Source organism: Mustelus asterias, chromosome 10, assembly GCF_964213995.1.
Source record: "Mustelus asterias chromosome 10, sMusAst1.hap1.1, whole genome shotgun sequence".
Lineage (NCBI taxonomy): Eukaryota > Metazoa > Chordata > Chondrichthyes > Carcharhiniformes > Triakidae > Mustelus > Mustelus asterias.
This window is the reverse complement of record NC_135810.1, coordinates 125,805,910-125,825,037: the sequence shown is the minus strand read 5'-3', so window position 1 is coordinate 125,825,037 and position 19,128 is coordinate 125,805,910. Positions and strand designations below refer to the sequence as shown.

Here is a 19,128-nt window from a genome sequence, read left to right as displayed (position 1 = left end):
TTAGATTTCAGGATGGTATAGACGGGTTGTTCAGATGGGCAGAACAGCGGCAAATGGAATTTAACCCTGCAAAGTTTAAGGTGATTAATATTGTGAGGACTAACAACACAATGAGTGGTAGGATGCTGGGAAGTCACAGAGGATCAGAGGGACCTGGGGGTGTAGGTCCAAAGATCCCTGATGGCAGCAGGACAGGTAGATAAGGTGGTTAAGAAGGCATATGTGATACTTGCCTTTATTAGCTGAGGTATAGAATATAAGAGCAGGGGGGTTATGATGGAGCTGTGTAAAACACGGTGAGGCCACAGCTGGAGCACTGTGTGTAGTTCTGGTCACCACACTATAGGAAGGATGTGATTGCACTCGAGAGGATGCAGAGGAGCATTCACCGGGATGTTACCTGGGCTGGAGCATTTCAATCCCGACCCAGAGGCTTGTTAGGGTCCGGAAGCCGCTGCCTGAATTGATGGTTGAAGCTGATTCCACAGGAAGTTTCAAAATGATAATTGGACGTATTCTTGACAATGATGGATTTGCAGCAAATTGGAGGAAGAAATGGGATGTGAGAATGAATTGGACAGCTCCGGCAATGAGAGGGAAGGGTGATTGAGGGAAACAGAGTGAGAGGGAGAGAGAGAAAGTGAGTGGGATGAGAAACTGAGGGGGAAGAGGGATGGTCCAATAAATAGGGTGCACATGATGTTGAAACAGCAAAGTCCGTTAATCAACTACTGGGTAACCCAAATATACTTTCCAATCGGAACGTGATCGGAATCCATTGTTTCAGGGAGGAGCTGCTTTTTGCTGAGTTCAGTCAACTTATTGTCACCTATGCCAATCGATGGGCAGCACGGGCGGCACAGCCACCTCACAGCGCCAGGGACCCGGGCACAGTGACACAGCGGTTAGCACTGCTGCCTCACAGCACCAGGGACGCGGGCACGGTGACACAGCGGTTAGCACTGCTGCCTCACAGCACCAGGGACCCGGGCACGGTGGCACAGTGGTTAGCACTGCTGCCTCACAGCACCAGGGACGCGGGCACGGTGACACAGTGGGTTAGCACTGCTGCCTCACAGCGCCAGGGACCCGGGCACGGTGACACAGTGATTAGCACTGCTGCCTCACAGCGCCAGGGACCCGGGCACGGTTACACAGCGGTTAGCATTGCTGCCTCACAGCACCAGTGACCCGGGTTCGATTCCCGGCTTGGGTCACTGTCTGTGTGGAGTTTGCACATTCTCCCCGTGTCTGCGTGAGTTTCCTCCGGGTGCTCCGGTTTCCTCCCACAGTCCAAAGATGTGGGTGTTAGGTTGATTGGCCATGCTAAATGTGGGAAAGTATGAGGTTATGCACTTTGGTAAGAAGAATAGAGGTGTAGACTATTTTCTAAATGGGGAAAGGCTTCGGGAATCTGAAGCACAAAGGGACTTGGGAGTCCTGGTTCAGGACTCTCTTAAGGTTTACATTAAAGGTAAAGTTTATTTATTTATTTATTAAGCCTTACAAGTAAGGCTTACATTAACACTGCAATGAAGTTATCGTGAAATTCCCCTAGTCGCCACAGTCTGGCGCCTGTTCGGGTCGATGCACCCTAACCAGCACGTCTTTCAGACTGTGGGAGGAAACCGGAGCACCCGGAGGAAACCCACGTAGACACAGGGAAAATGTGCAAACTCCACACAGACAGTGACCCGAGCCGGGAATCAAACAGGGTCCTGGCACTGTGAAGCAGTAGTGCTAACCACTGTGCCACTGTGCCGCCCCTGTGCAGATTCAGTTGGCAGTTAGGAAGGCAAATTCATTTCTAGAGGGCAAGAATATAAGAGCAGGGATATACTGCTGAAGCTGTATAAGGCTCTGGTCAGACCCCATTTGGAATATTGTGAGCAGTTTTGGTCCCCATACCTAAGGAAGGAGATGCTGGCCTTGGAAAGGGTCCAGAGGAGGTTCACAAGAATGATTCCAGGAATGAAGGGTTTGTCATATGAGGAACGGTTGAGGACTCTGGGTCTGTACTCAATGGAGTTTAGAAGGATGAGGGGGAATCTTATTGAAACTTACAGAATACTGCGAGGCCTGGATAGAGTGGACGTGGAGAGGATGTTTCCACTAGTGAGAGAGATTAGAACCAGAGGGCACAACCTCAGAGTGAAGGGACGCTCCTTTAAAACAGAGATGAGGAAGAATTTCTTCAGCCAGAGAGTAGTGAATCTGTGGAACTCTTTGCCGCAGAAGGCTGTGGAAGCCAGGTCATTGAGTGTCTTTAGGACAGAGATAGATAGGTTCTTGATCAATAAGGGGATCGAGGGTTATGGGGAGAAGGCAGGAGAATGGGGATGAAAATCATATCAGCCATGATTGAATGTTGGAGCAGACTCGATGGGTCAAATGGCCTCCTTCTGCACTGTAGGATTCTATACCCAGTGGGGAGAAGTGATCAGCCGTGGAGGAACACTGTTCATTCCAGGAAGGGTGCAGTGAATTGTGCATTGCTCACATCAGGAGTATGGTTTATGAATCTGGTACATATCGGGTTAACATGGGACAATACTGCCCACATAGTGATGTAAAAGAGTACATGATCTCCACCAGAGTCAGTCTCACGTTGGACAGAGCTGTGTACATCAGCAAGCATGGAGGTGGCTCTGAGCTTAAATGTTTTACTGTGTACTTGTACATAGTTCCAGGAGTTAAGTATGACTACAAAGATTCTTTGCCGCAGCTTGTGTGACTCTGCCGAAAGCTTGTGTGGCTTTTGCTACCAAATAAACCTGTTGGACTTTAACCTGGTGTTGTTAAACTTCTTACTACAAAGATTTCTGCAGACATACCAAACTGTAACCAATACCTTGTAACAAGTGAATAGCACAGAGTAATTTACTCCAGAACATTTCTTGTCTGTTCAGGTCAGTAACTCACATCACCACCTGTGCCAACACCACTCATAGAATCATAGAAACCCTACAGTGCAGAAGGAGGCCATTCGGCCCATCGAGTCTGCACTGACCACAATCCCACCCAGGCCCTACCCCCACATATTTACCCGCTAATCCCTCTAACCTACGCATCTCAGGACTCTAAGGGGCAATTTTTAACCTGGCCAATCAACCTAACCCGCACATCTTTGGACTGTGGGAGGAAACCGGAGCACCCGGAGGAAACCCACGCAGACACGAGGAGAATGTGCAAACTCTACACAGACAGTGACCCGAGCCGAGAATCGAACCCGGGACCCTGGAGCTGTGAAGCAGCAGTGCTAACCACTGTGCTACCGTGCCACTCAATCTGCAGGTGAGAAAACCTCAAAGGTTTGGTTGAATTTGTTTAGTGATTTGTGTGTGTCCGGTCCATGAGCCAGAGAGGTAGCAGAGTATTGTTGAAAATCCCAGACAGACAATGAGAATCTACAAGAACAGCTGTTTTATTAAAGGGAGTTACAGATCAGCAAGAAGTCTGCAGTATTTTCTATTTTATGCAGTGATGTCAGCAGAAAGGGTTTACATTCAATGAGAACCTGCAGCAGTGATTGCTGAGTTTCAGGGAACGTGTTTTGATCATTGGTGACCAGCGGAACCTTCCCATTTGATGCTGAACTGAAAGTCACCCTCCCATCTGCCGTTAGGCTATCCAATCAGTCTGCACAGGACATGAAATCCCGGCTGATGCTCCGTGGATCTGGAGTATTTGTCCAAGAGGTGAGATCACCAACTGAATCATACTTGTAGTATTTTGTGCCGATGAACAGGTAGACACCGTTCACGTTGCAAATGGCCCCATCTACATGGGGATGTCCAATTCGGAACCCATTATCCAGAGTCCTGGGAGTCTGCTCCAGATTGATGGTCTGCACCTGATTTCCTGCAACATCAAACAGGAAAAGAAGATTACATTTCTCCAGCGCCTTTCGCAACCTCAGAACCTCACAAAGCAATTTACAGCCAATGAAGAACTTTGTGAAATAAAGTTGCTGCGGTAATGTCTGAATTGCAGCAGCTAATTTGCACACAGCAAGATCCCAGAAGCAATAATGACCATCTTGGTGTGGGCAGGACACCAATTGACCAAGTGAAACCAAAAAAAGAAAAATCTCAGCAGGTCTGGCAGCATCTGTAAGGAGAGAAAACAGTTGACGTTTCGAGTCAACCCTTTGTCAGCTTTGTATCTCCTTACAGATGCTGCCAGACCTGCTGAGATTTTCCAGCATTTTCTCTTTTGGTTTCGGATTCCAGCATCCGCAGTAATTTTGCTTTTATTAATTAGCCAAGTGATCTATCTCAGTGTATGATTGGCTGTGTGACATCCTTGGAATGTGATTGGCTGTGTGATTTGTCCTGATGTCTGATTGACTGTGTTATCTGTCCCAGCGTGTGATTGGGTGTGTGGTGTATCTCGGAGTGTGATTGGCTGTTTTGGTCCCAGCTATACACTGGATATAGTGGGGTAGATTTTTGCTCCGCCCCTCCAGCGCTCAGCACAGAGGATATTTGGCAGCAATAACAAGACAGATGAATTGACAGTTCAAATAAAGACATATGATCTGATAGCAATTACAGAGACATGGTTACAGGATGACAAAGACTGGGACCTGAATATTCAAGGGTACCTGACATTTAGGAAGGGCAGGAAGCGAGGGAAAGGTGGAGAGGTAACTCTGTTAATTAAGGATGACATTGGTACAATACAGAGAGATTTCTTTAGTTCTGGAGATTAAGTTGTGACATCTGTTTGGGAAGAGATGAGAAATAGTTAAGGTAAGAAGTCACTTTTGATAGTGACTTTTAGGCTCACTAACAGTAACCACGCTGTAGGATGAGATGTACAGGAAGGAAGAATGGGGCTTTGTGAAAAAGGTACAGCAATAATAATAGGTGATTTCAATCTACATATCGATTGGATGATTCAGATTTGCAAAGGGAGCCTGGATGATGAGTTGATAGTGTTTTCAGGACCGGTTCTTAGAGCAGTATGTCCTAAAGCCAATCAGAGCACAGATTATACTAAAGTTGGTATTGTGCAATGAGGTGGGTTGAATTAATGACCTCATGGTGAAGATGCCCCGAGGTTAGCAGTGATCACAAAATGATTGAATTTCAGTTTGAGGGAAAGAGAAGTAGATCTTAATCAAACTTAAATAAGAGCATGAAAACAGAGCAGATTTCTTAAAATTATCGTCACAAGTACTGACTTCTTTAGTCCCGAGAGTTGTGAATATTACTGCAGAACCTTAGCTAATCTGAGTTGCCTGATGATTGTGTCTTTGCTACTATACCGGCACGGTGACACAGTGGTTAGCACTGCTGCCTCACAGCACCAAGACCTGGGTTCGATTCCCGGCTTGCGTCACTGTGTGGAGTCTGCACGTGTCTGTGGGGGTTTCCCCCGGGTGCTCCGGTTTCCTCCCACAGTCCGAAAGACGTGCTGGTTGAGTGCATTGGCTGTGCTAAATTCTCCCGCAGTGTTACCCGAACAGGCGCCAGATTGTGGCGACCAGGGGATTTTCACAGTAACTTCACTGCTGTGTTAATGTAAGCCTACTTGTGACACTAATAAATACTTAACTTGAGAATGATACAGAATTAGTTCCAAGAGAACAAGTGTCTACTGAAGTTCCAAATCATAATTCTAGGGTCAAGGACAGTCAAATTCCAGAATGTCTTGTGCAACCAAAGGTGAATACACATCTTCCTGATTGACTCTCTTATTGGCTGTGTATAATGATCAATGATGCATAGCCCTGTGTCCAGAATGTTATTGATCCTGTGTATAACATTGTAGTAATTGGTTGTCATGACCACAGAAGTAAAGGGGGAGGGATGTTATATATTTAAGCAGGTTGCAGGTTGCTTTAAGAGCTGGTCACATGATTTGAGTGTGAGGTCATTAAGGTATTGCAGAGGCTGCTGCTTTCACAGAATCACAGAATACTGCAGTACAGAAGAGGCCCTTTGGCCCATCAAGTCTGTACCAATGCATGAAAGGCCCTGGCCTGCCCACCTAATCCCACTTGCCAGCACTTGGCCCATAGTCCTGAATGTTATGACGCGCCAAGTATTCATCCAGGTACTTTTTAAAGGATGTGAGGCATCCCTCCTCCACCACCCTCCCAGGCAGCACATTCCAGACCCTCACCACCCTCTGGGTAAAAAGGATTTTCCTCAAATCCCCCCTAAACCTCCCACCCCTCCCTTTTAACTTGTGTCCCCCCATAACTGACCCTTCAACTAAAGGGGAACAGCTGCTCCCTATCCACCCTGTCCGTGCCCCTCATAATCCTGAGCACCTCAATCAGGTCACCCCTCAGTCTTCTCTGCTCCAGAGAAAACAACCCAAGCCTCTCTTTATAACTTAAATGCTCCATCCCAGGCAGCATCCTGGTGAAGCTCCTCTGAACCCCCTCCAGTGCAATCAAATCCTTCCTATAATGTGGCGACCAGAACTGCACACAGTGCTCCAGCTGTGGCCTCACCAAAGTTCTATACAACTCCAACATGACCTCACCCCAATTGATAAACACGAGTGTCCCATATGCCTTTTTCACCACCCTATTAACCTGCCTTTCTGCCTTCAGAGATCTAGGAACAAACACACCAAGGTACCTTTGTTCTTCCAAACTTCCCAGTGTACTTCCTTGTCAAATTACTCCTTCCAAAGTGTATCACCTCACACTTTTCAGGCAAAATTCCATCTGCCACTTATCCGCCCATTCGACCATCTCGTCTATATCTTCCTGTAACCCAAGACTCTCAACCTCACTGTTAACCACCCAGCCAATCATTGTGTCATCAGCAAACTTACTGATCCTACCCCCCACATAGTCATCAATGTCATTTATATAAATGATGAACAATAGGGGGTGCAGCACGGACCCCTGTGATACGCCACTGGTCACTGGCCTCCAGTCACTAATGCAGCCATTTGTCATCTCCTAAGATAGATCTCCTAAGCCAATTATGAATCCACCTCATCAGATCACCCTGTATCCGATATGCATTTACTTTCTTAATAAGTCTCCCGTGTGGGACTTTGTCAAAGGCTTTGCTGGAATCCATGTAAACTGCATCAATTGCATCTACACACTTGGATACACGCTCAAAAAATTCAATCAAACTTGCTAGGGATGACCTCCCTCTGACAAAACCACGCTGACTATCCCTGATCCAACCTTGCTGCTCCAAATGGAGAGATTCTCTCCTTCAGAATCTTCTCCAGTAGTTCCCCAACCACACATGTGAGAGTCACTGGTCTGTAGTTCCCTGGCTTGCCTCTGTTTGTCCTGAGCACTGGCAGCAGCTCCTTCACTAAACCCTGCAGTTGTTAGTTTGAATCAATGTGTGCAGACAACAGCCTTTTCCTTTTGTTAAGTCTCACAATCCCTAATGTAGTTAGGACATTAGACCCTCTGACAGTGCGGCACTCCCTCAGTACTGACCCTCTGACAGTGCGGCACTCCCTCAGTACTGACCCTCTGACAGTGCGGCACTCCCTCAGTACTGACCCTCTGACAGTGCGGCACTCCCTCAGCACTGACCCTCTGACAGTGCGGCACTCCCTCAGCACTGACCCTCTGACAGTGCGGCACTCCCTCAGTACTGACCCTCTGACAGTGCGGCACTCCCTCAGTACTGACCCTTTGACAATGCGGCACTCCCTCAGCACTGACCCTCTGACAGTGCAGCACTCCCTCAGCACTGACCCTCTGACAGTGCGGCACTCCCTCAGCACTGACCCTCTGACAGTGCGGCACTCCCTCAGCACTGACCCTCTGACAGTGCGGCACTCCCTCAGTACTGACCCTCTGACAGTGCGGCACTCCCTCAGTACTGACCCTTTGACAATGCGGCACTCCCTCAGCACTGACCCTCTGACAGTGCAGCACTCTCTCAGTTGAGCTTCTTGAGTGTTGTTGGAGCTGCTTTCAAATGGAAATTATTCCATCACACTGCTGACATGTACTTTGTAGATGTTGGACAGGCTCTGGAGAGTCAGCAGGTGAGTTACCTGTTTAGTTATCTCCTTAACTTGCTTCCCATCCCATCCACTGACTCTGTCTACACTTCCTGCTGCCTCGGCAAAGCAGCCAGCATAATCAAGGACCCCACACACCCCGGACATTCTCTCTTCCACCTTCTTCCGTCGGGAAAAAGATACAAAAGTCTGAGGTCACGTACCAACCAACTCAAGAACAGCTTCTTCCCTGCTGCTGTCAGACTTTTGAATGGACCGACTTTGCATTAAGTTGATCTTTCTCTACACCCTAGCTATGACTGTAACACTACATTCTGCACTCTCTCCTTTCCTTCTCTATGAACGGTATGTTTTGTCTGTATAGCGCACAAGAAACAATACTTTTCACTGTATGTTAATCCTTGTCACAATAATAAATCAAATCAAATCCTGAAATATTCCTTCTGAATTCCCACTAGGCCCCCACATGAACATTAGCAATTGTCTTACCCAAGATGACGTAAAGCTTGGAAGTTCCTGGGCAAATAAATGTTGCACTGACGTCTGCACTGTGGATTCCCAGCTCTTCTCTGACAGGTTTTGGGTATCCTTCAATCAGCGTGTACTGTGCATCCGCTTTGTATATGAATAGCTGTGGTCCCTGAAAGTTAAACAAGCATTCTAATAGGCTCATATCTTAGGTTAGTTTTAAATCATTTCCATTTGACTTTACAGCACCCCCTCTACTAATATTTCTAGGGAATTAGTGATGGTTCCTTATTATTTCAGTGAGAAACAGAAATAGGGGCGGCACGGTGGCACAGTGGTTAGCACTGCTGCCTCACAGTGCCAGGGACCCGGGTTCGATTCCCGGCTTGGGTCACTGTCTGTGTGGAGTCTGCACGTTCTCCCTGTGTCTGCGTGGGTTTCCTCCGGTTGATTGGCAGTGATAAATTGCCCCTTAGTGTCAGGGGGATTAGCTAGGGTAAATGCATGGGGTTATGGGGATAGGACCTGGGTTGGACTGTGGTCGGTGCAGACTCGATGGACCGAATGGCCTCCTTTTGCACTGTCGGGATTCTATGATTCACAGAGAGGGTTGATGAGGGTAAATCTGTTGATGTGGTGTATATGGATTTCCAAAAGGCATTCGATACAGTGCCACACAATAGACTTGTGAGAAAAGTTATAGTTCAAGGAGTAAAAGAGACAGCAGCAACATGGATACCGATTGGCTGGGTGACAGGAAACAGAGAGTATTGGTGAATGTTTTTTTTCAGACTGGTTTACAATAGAGTTCCACAGGGATCCGAGTTGCGGCCCCTGCTTTTCTTGACACTTATTAATGGCCTCGGTAAACAGAGTAGTATTTCAAATTGTGCGGATGATTTGAAACTCGGAATCAATGTGAACTGCGAGGGGGATAGTGTAGAACGTCACATGGACAAGTTAGTGGAGTGGGCAGACAAGCAGCAGATGACATTTAATGCAAAGAAATGTGAAGTGATTCATAATGATCAGAAGAACAGTGAGAGACAATATCAAATAAATTATTGTAAAGAGGGTGGTGAGCAGAGGGAATTGTCAGAAACTCACCCACACAGAATCATACAGCACAGAAAAGGCCCTTCAGCCCATCGAGTCTGCACTCACTGACAATAACTACCACTGAAGTCGCACTAATCCCTTTTCCAGCACTTGTCCCATATCCTTGAATATTATGATATTTCAAGTGCTCATTTAAATATTTTTTGAAGGTTGTAAGGTTTCCAGCCTCCACTACCTTCCCAGGCAGCGCATTCCAGATTCTCACCCCCCTCTGAGTGGAAAGATGTTTTCTCAAATCCCCTCTGAATCTCCTGCCCCTCACCCCAAAACTCTGCCCCCTCGTGTTTGGCCCTCAACCAAGGGGAACAGCTGCTTGCCACTCACCCTGTCCATTCCCCTCATAATCTTATTCACCCCAACCATGTCCCCCCTCAGTCTTCTCTGCTCTAGAGAAAACAATCCAAGCCTATCCAGTCTCTCCTTATAGCTCAAATGCTCCCTCCCAGGCAGCATCCTGGTGAATCTCCTCTGCACCCCCTCTAGTGCAATCACATCCTTCCTATAGTGAGGTAACAGAACTGCACACAGTACTCCATCTGGGTGGCACAGTGGTTAGCACTGCTGCTTCACAGCGCCAGGGACCCAGGTTCAATTCCGGCCTTGGGTGACTGTGTGGAGTTTGCACATTCTCTCCGTGTCTGTGTGGGTTTCCTCCGGGTGCTCCGGTTTCCTCCCACAGTCCAAAGATGAATGGGTTAGGTGGATTGGCTATGCTAAATTGCTCCTTGGTGTCAGGGGGATTAGCAGGGTAAATACGTTGGTTTATGGGGATAGGGCCTGGATGAGATTGTTATCAGTGCAGGCTTGATGGGCCGAATGGCCTCCTGCACTGTCAGGATTCTATGTTCTGTACAACTCCAACATAACCTCCTTGCTCTTATACACTATGCCACGACTGATACTAGCAAGTGTTTCATACGCCTTCTTAACTATCCTATTCACCCGCTCTGCTGCCTTCAGGGATCTGTAAATAATTACCCCGAGATCCATCTGTCCCTCTGAACTTCCCAGTGTCCTGCCACTCATTAAATACTCCCTTGTCTTGTTGCTTCTTCCAATGTTCATCCCCTCGCACTGATCAGGGTGAAATACCATTTCCCACAGCTCTGCCCATCCAATCAATCCATCGATATCATCCTGTAACCCACAACCTTCTTCTTCACTATTCACCACCCGATCGATCTTGGTGTCATCAAACTTACTTAACATTCCCCCCACATTATCATCTGTACCATTTATGTATATAACAAACAATAAGAGTTCCAGTGCTGAACCTTGCGTTGCGCCACTGGCCACTGGACATTGGGCTCCAATCACTCAAACAGCCTTCTACCAACACCCTTTGTGTCATAAGAACTAGGAGCAGGAGTAGGCCATTCGGCCCCTCGAGCCTGCCCCGCCATTCAATAAGATCATGGCTGATCTTTTTGTGGACTCAGCTCCACTTGAAGGACAAAATTCCATTTGCCTTCTTAATTACCTGCTGCACCTGCAAACCAACTCCTTGAGATTCCTGCACAAGGACACCCAGGTCCCTCTGCACAGCAGCATGCTGCAATTTTTTAAATAATTTAAATAATCGTCCATTTTGCTGTTATTCCGACCAAAATGGATGACCTCACATTTACCAACATTGTACTCCATCTGTCAGACCCTCGCCCACTCACTTAGATTATCGATATCCCTTTGCAGACTTTCAGCGTCCTCTGCACACTTTGCTCTTCCACCCATCTTAGTGTCATCTGCGAATTTTGACACACTACACTTGGTTCCCAACTCCAAATCATCTATGTAAATCGTAAACAATTGCGGTCCCAACACTGATCCCTGAGGCACACCACTAGTCACTGATCGCCAACCAGAAAAACACCCATTTACCCCCACTCTTTGCTTTCTGTTCGTTATCCAATCCTCTATCCATGCTAATACATTACCCGTAACACCGTGTACCTTTATCTTACGTAGCAGTCTTTGGTGCGGCACCTTGTCAAATGACTTCTGGAAATCCAGATACACCACATCCACAGGTTCCCCATTGTCCACTGCACATGTAATGTCCTATTACTGAACCAGTTTCTGATTCATCTCACCAAGTTTCCTTGAATTCCAAGTGCTTTAACTTTCTCAATTAATCTCCCATGTGGGACCTTGTCAAAAGCTTTGCTAAAATCTATATAAGCTACATCGATTGCACTTCCCACATCCACACACTTCATTTTTTTGAAAAATTCTATCAGGTTTGTTAAAGTTCTATCAAGTTTGACAAAGCCATGCTGACTAGCCCCAGTTAACCCAGGCCTTTCCAGGTGCAGATTAAATCTCTCTTTCTGAATTTTCTCCAATAATTTCCCTACCGCAGGCTCTCAGGTCTGCAGATAGACACACACACACACACACACACACAGACACACAGACTGAGGGACAGGCAGAAACACACGGACTGAGGGACAGGCAGAAACACACAGACTGAGGGACAGGCAGAAACACACAGACTGAGGGACAGGCAGAAACACACAGACTGAGGGACAGGCAGAAACACACAGACTGAGGGACAGGCAGAAACACACAGACTGAGCACTGCAGGTGTCAAACACTGGAAATTTGTGAAGCTGCAGTCGGGCACACCTGGATAAAATACATCTTCTTGTCCCAGGTGAAAACACCATCGATTTTCCCGTGTAGAGAGGACCAGCTGGAATTTGTTGACCATGGATGCCAGCCATCTCGACCCGAGTCCAGGCGAAAAAACAAGTTATCTGGAAAACCGCCAAAAAGACAAGTTTAATTCAGAAACAGCCAGGATAGAATGTTGCTGAGAATCTTGGCACATCGTGACTATTACTCCCATTGAGCCCAGCGCTGTGGGAAGATTTCTCCCCCTCACTGAAATATCCCTGTCGGACCCTGGTCTCCTCACCAATGTTACTGAAAGCAGGGGCTCTGCTGGCAGAGTCGGGTCCCCTGTCCTCTTCTGTATCTTTCAAGTGCCCATTCTTCAGGTTTTTTATTCTTTCATGAGATGTGGGTGTCACTGGCTGAGCGAGCATTTGTTACCTATCCCTGATTGCCCTGAGCTGAGTGGTGTGATAAACCACTGTTAGCTTATTGCCTGTGTGTGTGTGACATGACTGGACACATCCCTGCCGGCCCTGCCCGGGACTCCTCCCCCCCTGGTCCAGGTATAAAGGCGACTGCTCCCCACCCCCTGCCTCAGTCTCTGGACCAGTTCATCGGCATGGGTGTGCTCCAAGTCTTTTGCTAATAAAAGCCTATTTGTTCTTGCATTCAAACTAGTCTTTGCTCGATTGATGGTACACCAAGTGGCTTGCTGGACCATTGTCACTGAATATATATATCCCTCAGTGAGTGGGGACGCTGTCCCTCAGTGAGTGGGGACTCTGTCCCTCAGTGAGTGGGGACTCTGTCCCTCAGTGAGCGGGAACACTGTCCCTCAGTGAGTGGGGACTCTGTCCCTCAGTGAGTGCGGACTCTGTCCCTCAGTGAGCGGGAACACTGTCCCTCAGTGAGTGGGGACGCTGTCCCTCAGTGAGTGCGGACTCTGTCCCTCAGTGAGCGGGAACACTGTCCCTCAGTGAGTGGGGACTCTGTCCCTCAGTGAGTGGGGACTCTGTCCCTCAGTGAGTGGGGACTCTGTCCCTCAGTGAGTGCGGACTCTGTCCCTCAGTGAGTGCGGACTCTGTCCCTCAGTGAGTGGGGACGCTGCCCCTCAGTGAGTGGGGACGCTGCCCCTCAGTGAGTGCGGACTCTGTCCCTCAGTGAGTGGGGACTCTGTCCCTCAGTGAGCGGGAACACTGTCCCTCAGTGAGTGGGGACTCTGTCCCTCAGTGAGTGGGGACGCTGTCCCTCAGTGAGTGGGGACGCTGTCCCTCAGTGAGTGCGGACTCTGTCCCTCAGTGAGCGGGAACACTGTCCCTCAGTGAGTGGGGACTCTGTCCCTCAGTGAGCGGGAACACTGTCCCTCAGTGAGCGGGAACACTGTCCCTCAGTGAGTGGGGACTCTGTCCCTCAGTGAGCGGGAACACTGTCCCTCAGTGAGTGGGGACTCTGTCCCTCAGCGAGTGGGGACTCTGTCCCTCAGTGAGCGGGAACACTGTCCCTCAGTGTGTTGCTTACCTCGGAACGCATACATCCTTCCTAACTGATCCTCACTGAATTCGTCAAATGATCGGTTGCTGCATCGGTTGTAGATTGAATCAGCTGATGTTTTGTTCCTTTTTCCATGCCCTGTTCAATAGAAAGATCTGTTAAGATCCCACCCTCTGAGTTAATATCATCGAGTCAGAGGTTTACAGCATGGAAACAGGCCCTTCGGCCCAACTTGTCCATGCTTCCCAGTTTTTACCACCAAGCTAATCCCAATTGCTTGCGTTTGGCCCATATCCCTCTATATCCATCGTACCCATGTAACTATCTAAATACTTCTAAAAGACTACATTGTACCCGCCTCTACTACTACCTCTGGCAGGTTGTTCCAGACACTCACCACCCCCTGTGTGAAAAAATTGCCCCTCTGGGCCCTTTTGTATCTCTCCCCTCTCACCTTAAAGCTATGCCCTCTAGTTTTAGACTCCCCTACCTTTAGGAAAAGATATCGACTATTTAGCTGATCTATGCCCCTCATTATTTTATAAACCTCTATAAGGTCACCACTCAGCCTTCTACGCTCCAGAGAAAAAAGTCCCAGTCTATCCAGCCTCTCCTTATAACTCAAACCATCAAGTCCCGATAGCATCCTCGTAAATCTTTTCTGCACTCTTTCTAGTTTAATAATATCCTTTCTATAATAGGCTGACCAGAACTGTACACAATATTCTAAGTGTGGCCTTACCAATGTCTTGTCCAACTTCAACAAGACGTCCCAACTCTTGTATTCAATGTTCTGACCAATGAAACCAAACATACCGAATGCCTTCTTCACCACTCTGTCCACCTGTGACTCCACTTTCAAGGAGTTATGAACATGTACCTCGAGATCTCATTGTTCTGTATCTCTCCCCAACATCCTACCATTAACTGAGTAAGACCTGCCCTGGTTCAATCGACCAAAATGCATCACCTCGCATTTATCTAAATGAAACTCCATCTGCCATTCGTCAGCCCACTGGCCCAATTGATCAAAATCCCATTGCAATCCGAGATAACCTTCTTCACTGTCCACTATGCCACCAATCTTGGTGTCATAGAACATAGAACATAGAAAAACTACAGCACAAACAGGCCCTTCGGTCCACAAGTTGTGCCGAACACATCCCTACCTTCTAGACCTACCTATAACCCTCCATCCTATTAAGCTCCATGTACTCATCCAGGAGTTTCTTAAAAGACCCTATTGAGTTCGCCTCCACCACCACTGACGGCAGCCGATTCCACTCGCCCACCACCCTCTGTGTGAAAAACTTACCCCTAACATCTCCCCTGTACCTACCCCCCAGCACCCTAAACCTGTGTCCTCTCGTAGCTGACATTTCCACCCCGGGAAAAAGCCTCTGAGAGTCCACCCGATCTATGCCTCTCAACATCTTATATACCTCTATTAGGTCTCCTCTCATTCTATGTCTCTCCAAGGAGAAAAGACCGAGCTCCCTCAGCCTATCCTCATAAGGCATGCCACTCAATCCAGGCAACATCCTTGTAAATCTCCTCTGCACCCTTTCAATCTTTTCCACATCCTTCCTTTAGTGAGGCGACCAGAACTGAGCACAGTACTCCAAGTGGGGTCTGACGAGGGTCTTATATAGCTGCATCATTATCCCCGGACTCCTAAACTCAATCCCTCGATTGATAAAGGCCAGCACACCATACGCTTTTTTAACCACCTCCTCCACCTGCGGGGCCGATTTTAGAGTCCCATGGACCCAGACCCCAAGGTCCTTCTGATCCTCTACAGTACTAAGAGTCTTTCCCTTTATATTGTACTCCTTCATCCCATTGGACCTACCAAAATGGACCACGACGCATTTATCTGTGTTGAAGTCCATCTGCCACTTGTCCGCCCAGTCTTGCATCCTATCTATGTCCCTCTGTAACTTCTGACATCCCTCCAGACTATCCACAACCCCACCAACCTTCGTGTCGTCGGCAAACTTACCAACCCATCCCTCCACTTCCTCATCCAGGTCATTTATGAAAATGACAAACAGCAAGGGTCCCAGAACAGATCCCTGGGGCACACCACTGGTGACCGACCTCCATTTAGAAAAAGACCCATCTATACCCACTCTCTGCCTCCTTTGAGCAAGCCAGTTCTGGATCCACCAGGCAGCAGACCCTTGGATCCCATGCCCTCTCACTTTTTCTAGAAGCCTTGCATGGGGGACCTTATCGAACGCCTTGCTAAAATCCATATAAACCACATCTACCGCCTTCCCTACATCAATGTGAAGAACTCCACCAGGCTCGTAAGGCACGATCTGCCCTTGACAAAGCCATGCTGAGTATTCTTGAGCATACTAAACCTCTCTAAATGCTCATATATCCTGTCCCTCAGGATCTTCTCCATTAGTTTACCAACCACTGAGGTTAGACTCACCGGTCGGTAATTACCTGGGCTATCCCTAGTCCCCTTCTTGCAAACTTACTAACCACCGGTCGGTAATTACCTGGGCTATCCCTATTCCCCTTCTGCAAACTTACTAACCATGCCTCCTATATCCTCATCCAAATCATTAATATAAATGACAAATAACAGTGGACCTAGCACTAATCCCTGAGGGCACACCGCTGGTCACAGGCCTCCAGTTTGAAAAACAACCCTCTATAACCAGCCTCTCTCTGGCTTCTGCCATCAAACCAATTTGTATCCACTTAGCTACCTCACTCTGGATCCCGTGAGACTTAAACTTATGCAACAACCTACCATGTGGTATCTTGTCAAAGGCCTTGCTAAAGTCCGTGTAGACAACATCAACTGCACTGCCCTCATCTACCTTCTTGGTTACCCCTTCAAAAAACTCAAATCAAATTTGTGAGACTTGATTTTCCACTCACTCATATCTGGCCCAATTTTTTTCTGCCTTTTCAACAGCAACAATAACAATCTCTCACCTCGGCCTTCACATCTCATGAAGTAATCCCGTGCATCCTTTGGATAGCCTGGATAAACTTGACCAGTTTTGGGATTGAAGCGAGTGAAATTTGTCCCTTGGAAGCAGTAATGTCTCTCCAGCCATCTTAGGGATGATGTGCAGGAATGAACTCCAGGCCATTTCCTTTCCTTCACCGTCCTGCTGTCGAGATTTAGCGCGTACACAGTTTCTCCTGCACAGGGAGTCACAGAGTTTATCTTTCTTTTACGACTCATACCCAAAAAGCTTACAAATGTTGTGCCTTTGTTTAAAAAGGGCTGCAGGGAAAAGCTTGGGAACTACAGGCCGGTGAGCTTCACATCTGTGGTGGGTAAGTTGTTGGAAGGTATTTTGAGAGGCAGGATCTACCGGCATTTAGAGATGCAAGGGCAGGTGACAGAAGTGTTAGTGAGGGATCACTTTGGGACCAGTGACCATAATTCCATTAGTTTAAAGATAGCTATGGAGAATGATAGGTCTGACCCAAAAGTTAAAATTCTAAATTGGGGCAAGGCCAATTTTGACGGTATCAGGCAGGAACTTTCAAAAGTTAATTGAGGGAGTCCGTGGGAAGGCGAAGGGACGTCTGGTAAGTGGGAGGCTTTCAAAAGTGTGTTAATCAGGGTTCAGGGTAAGCACATTCCTCTTAGAGTGAAGGGCAAGGCTGGTAGAAGTAGGGAACCGTGGATGACTCGGGATATTGAAGTCCTGGTCAAGAAAAAGAAGGAGGCACATGACATGCATAGGCAGCTGGGATCAAGTGAATCCCTTGAAGAGTATAGAGGGTGTAGGAGTAGAGTTAAGAGAGAAATCAGGAGGGCAAAAAGGGGACACGAGATTGTTTTGGCAGATAAGGCAAAGGAGAATCCAAAGAGCTTCTACAAATACATAAAGGGCAAAAGAGTAACAAGGGAGAGAGTAGGGCCACTTAAGGATCAACAAGATCATCTATGTATGGATCCACAAGAGATGGGTGAGATCCTAAATTAATATTTAGAAACATAGAAACATAGAAAAACAACAGCACAAAACAGGCCCTTCGGCCCCACAAGTTGTGCCGAACATATCCCTACCTTTTAGGCCTACCTATAACCCTCCATCCTATTAAGTCATCAGTATTTCTCATCAGTATTTACTGTTGAGAAAAGCATGGATGTTAGGGAACTTGGGGAAATAAATAGTGATGTCTTGAGGAGTGTAAATATTACAGAGAAGGAGGTGCTGGAAGTCTTAAAGCGCATCAAGGTAGATAAATCCCCGGGACCTGATGAAGTGTATCCCAGGACATTGTGGGAGGCTAGGGAGGAAATTGCGGGTCCCCTAGCAGAGATATTTGAATCATCGATAGTCACAGGTGAGGTGCCTGAAGATTGGAGAGTGGCAAATGTAGCGCCTTTGTTTAAAAAGGGCTGCAGGGAAAAGCCTGGGAACTACAGGCCAGTGAGCCTCACATTTGTGGTCGGTAGGTTGTTGGAAGGTATTTTGAGAGACAGGATCTACAGGCATTTAAAGATGCAAGGACTGATTAGGGACAGTCAGCATGGCTTTGTGAGTGGAAAATCATGTCTCACAAATTTGATTGAGTTTTTTGAAGGGGTAACCAAGAAGGTAGATGAGGGCAGTGCAGTTGATGTTGTCCACATGGACTTTAGCAAGGCCTTTGACAAGGTACCACACGGTAGGTTGTTGCATAAGGTTAAATCTCACAGAATCCAGGGTGAGGTATCTGAATGGATACAAAATTGGCTTCTTGACAGAAGCCAGAGGGTGATTGTAGAGGGTTGTTTTTTCAAACTGGAGGCCTGTGACCAGCGGTGTGCCTCAGGGATCAGTGCTGGGCCCACTGTTATTTTTCATTTATATTAATGATTTGGATGAGAATATAGGAGGCATGGTTAGTAAGTTTGCAGATGACACCAAGATTGGTGGCATGGTGGACAGTGAGGAAGGTTATCTCCAATTGCAGCGGGATCTTGATCAGTTGGGCCAGTGGGCTGACGAATGGCAGATGGAGTTTAATTTAGACAAATGTGATGTAATGCACTTTCCTAGATTGAACCAGGGCAGGACTTACTCAGTTAATGGTAGGGCATTGGGGAGAGTTACAGAACAAAGAGATCTAGGGGTACATGTTCATAGCTCCTTGAAAGTGGAGTCACAGGTGGACAGAGTGGTGAAGAAGACATTCAGCATGCTTGGTTTCATTGGTCAGAACATTGAATACAAGAGTTGGGACGTCTTGTTGAAGTTGTACAAGATATTGGTAAGACCACACTTGGAATACTGTGTACAGTTCTGGTCACCCTATTATAGAAAGGATACTATTAAACTAGAAAGAGTGAAGAAGAGATTTACTAGGATGCTACCAGGACTTGATGGTTTGAGTTATAAGGAGAGGCTGGATAGACTGGGACTTTTTTCTCTGGAGCGTAGAAGGCTGAGGGGTGACCTTATAGAGGTCTATAAAATAATGAGGGGCACCGATCAG

The 19,128-nt window shown here is 47.3% G+C and overlaps 1 protein-coding gene across 1 annotated transcript in view; it reads right to left on the bottom strand.

The window, feature by feature from the left end:
* Positions 1–3,408: 3,408 nt before the first annotated feature.
* LOC144499960 (hemopexin-like) overlaps positions 3,409–19,128 on the bottom strand; it is a 47,008-nt gene continuing 31,288 nt past the window's right edge. The window contains exons 6-10 of the mRNA XM_078222691.1: positions 16,621–16,833; positions 13,690–13,800; positions 12,181–12,311; positions 8,458–8,608; positions 3,409–3,861 (exon numbers count right to left, since the gene is read on the bottom strand). Of these exons, the coding sequence (XP_078078817.1) occupies positions 3,635–3,861; positions 8,458–8,608; positions 12,181–12,311; positions 13,690–13,800; positions 16,621–16,833 (833 nt within the window). The 3' untranslated portion in view covers positions 3,409–3,634. The remainder of the gene's footprint in view (positions 3,862–8,457; positions 8,609–12,180; positions 12,312–13,689; positions 13,801–16,620; positions 16,834–19,128) is intronic.